Source organism: Pteropus vampyrus, unplaced genomic scaffold (genome assembly GCF_000151845.1).
Source record: "Pteropus vampyrus isolate Shadow unplaced genomic scaffold, Pvam_2.0 Scaffold31, whole genome shotgun sequence".
Classification (NCBI taxonomy): domain Eukaryota; kingdom Metazoa; phylum Chordata; class Mammalia; order Chiroptera; family Pteropodidae; genus Pteropus; species Pteropus vampyrus.
In genome coordinates this window covers 2,262,106-2,264,208 of record NW_011888812.1, presented here as the reverse complement: position 1 = coordinate 2,264,208, position 2,103 = coordinate 2,262,106, and the positions used below count along the sequence as shown (strand labels likewise).

The window sequence follows — 2,103 nt, the reverse complement described above, 5'->3', positions numbered from 1 at the left end:
AAACAGTGAGCAGTGAGCAGCAGCAGGTACAAAGCAACTTGCTGGGAGAGACGGATCAGGATGAGAGGTGGGAAGAACTTCAGTGACCTTCAGTGACTTGAAGGTCACTGAAGCTATTGTGTGTGAAGTGATTTTGGACACGGGATGCTGGGCAAGGAAGGGACTGCAGGTATTTGGGCCAACACCAAGACTATTAAGAGGTAAGGTGGGCTGGAGAGAATAAGAGGGAGTGTGTGTCTGTGTTCATAGCATGGAACATCGCACAGCAGGTAAAAGGAATCGGGGTGGTCATGAGACAAAACCTTTAGCTTTTTATACTGTTTGGATGTTTTTTCAAAAAACATTCTTATAGTATGTATACAATAAATATATAAACATCTTTTTTTTAAAAAGAATTCACAGTAAGAAGGAAAGCAAGTATATAAACCTGAGGTGTTGAGTGGGCGAGTCAATCAGATGAGGGTCTGAATGAGCCCAGAACTACTGGCTCTGCTACTTGTGAGCCGTGTGACACTGGATGCGTTCATCTATTTCTCTACGCTTCAGATCCTTTATCTGTTAATGGGGAAATTACACCTGCATTTGCAGAGCTATTGTCAGAACTGAAAACAAAGCACGTCCAACGCCCAGTAGCCTCAGAAGAGTCCCCGATAAACGGTAGCTGAGCATTTACACATCTACACCAGACAAAAGAAGTAAAGAACAGAATCTGGGTAACAACAGAAAATGCCTGAACCAATGAGCTGGAGAGCAGGAAGATGAGCGGGGCCAGCATGGAGGCGGAGGGCTGGCTGGAAGGAATGAGGGGTCACAGCGTGCGAGCTCCCAACACTTACTACAGTTCTCTTCATCGCTGCCATCAGGACAGTCCTCAAACCCATTACAGCGGAAGCGGCCAATGATGCAGTGGATGCCGCTGGCACAGGGGAAGAACGTCGGGCCGCATTTCGATTTAGCCTTGGCTGCAGAGGGAAAAACAGGACAAACAGTAAGATATCAGAAGGTTACGTTTTCTGCCCACTGCATACCCAGCCTGCTAACTCTCAGTGTGCAAATGGGTCCTTTTACACTTACCTTGAAGTCTCCTACAGTTTCTTAACACCGCCACCCACCTCCAACACCCAGCCAGACTGGAAGCCCACGGGCATCATCCTCTAGGAAGGAAGGAGCTAGATAAATCCCAAATTCACAGTAAGAAGGAAAGCAGTTCCTGTGAAAACTGCTTCAAAAGTCCCAAAGAGGCCGACATAGCCACCCCACCAGCAGGGATCAATCAAAATGTGCTGAACAAGGAAGGAATGAATGGGTGAGTAAACGGATGATGGATGCAGCTTGCTCTTAAGGTGCTAATGTGCCATTCAGAATTCATTCCCTGACTGTGAAAGTAATCGTCCACATTTGATGAGTGCTTACTATACTAGATGGTGTGGCCAGTACTTCACATGGATCACGTCTTTCAATCTACCCAGCAACCACCCAATGGGATGGTGTGCAGAAAAGAATGCACATTAACAGGCTTGAGGCTGTTATCCTTAGAAAGGTTTGCTGGCAAGGTTAACCCTTGCATGGGAACTTGGATTTCGGGAGGGGATGCACCATTCTCTTATAAGAATGGCTCACTATGCCCAAATGAATTACACGAACAGTACAGTTTATGCTGAACGCCTGCTTTTATTCCTGGCGTTTGGGGTTTTGGTACATGCCAGGCAAAGGGTGCCTGTGTGACCAGCTCCCAGTAAAAACCCTGAACGCTGAGTCTCTTACAAGGTTCTCCGAGAAAACATTTCACACATGTTGTCACAACTTGTTGCTGGGGGATTAAGAGCATCCTGTGTGGCTCCACTGGGAGAGGAATCTTGGAAATCTGAACTTGGTTTCCTCTGGATTTCATTCACCTCTTCTCTTTGTTGGTTTTGCTTTGTATCTTTTTGCTGTGATAAATCATAGCTGTGTGACTATATGATGAGTTCTATGAATCCTCCTAGCAAATTACTGACCCTGGAGGCAGTCTTGGGAACCCCTGACAAAGGTGGGTATAGTTCTTATCCCCATTTTACAGATGTGCTTTGGGTGGTGAAGTGACTTGCCCAAGGTCACACAGCT

At 46.4% G+C, this 2,103-nt stretch overlaps 1 protein-coding gene across 7 annotated transcripts in view; it reads right to left on the bottom strand.

Moving 5' to 3' along the window:
- Window positions 1-2,103, bottom strand: part of LDLRAD3 (low density lipoprotein receptor class A domain containing 3) — a 187,068-nt gene that overhangs the window by 127,420 nt on the left and 57,545 nt on the right. For 6 of the 7 annotated variants that reach the window (XM_011356832.2, XM_023528682.1, XM_023528683.1 and 3 more), the window contains one exon: window positions 837-962. In XM_011356832.2, the coding sequence (XP_011355134.1) occupies window positions 837-962 (126 nt within the window). Of the gene's footprint in view, window positions 1-836; window positions 963-1,764; window positions 1,910-2,103 lie in introns of those variants that run through there. The other variant, XM_023528679.1, reaches the window with a different exon arrangement.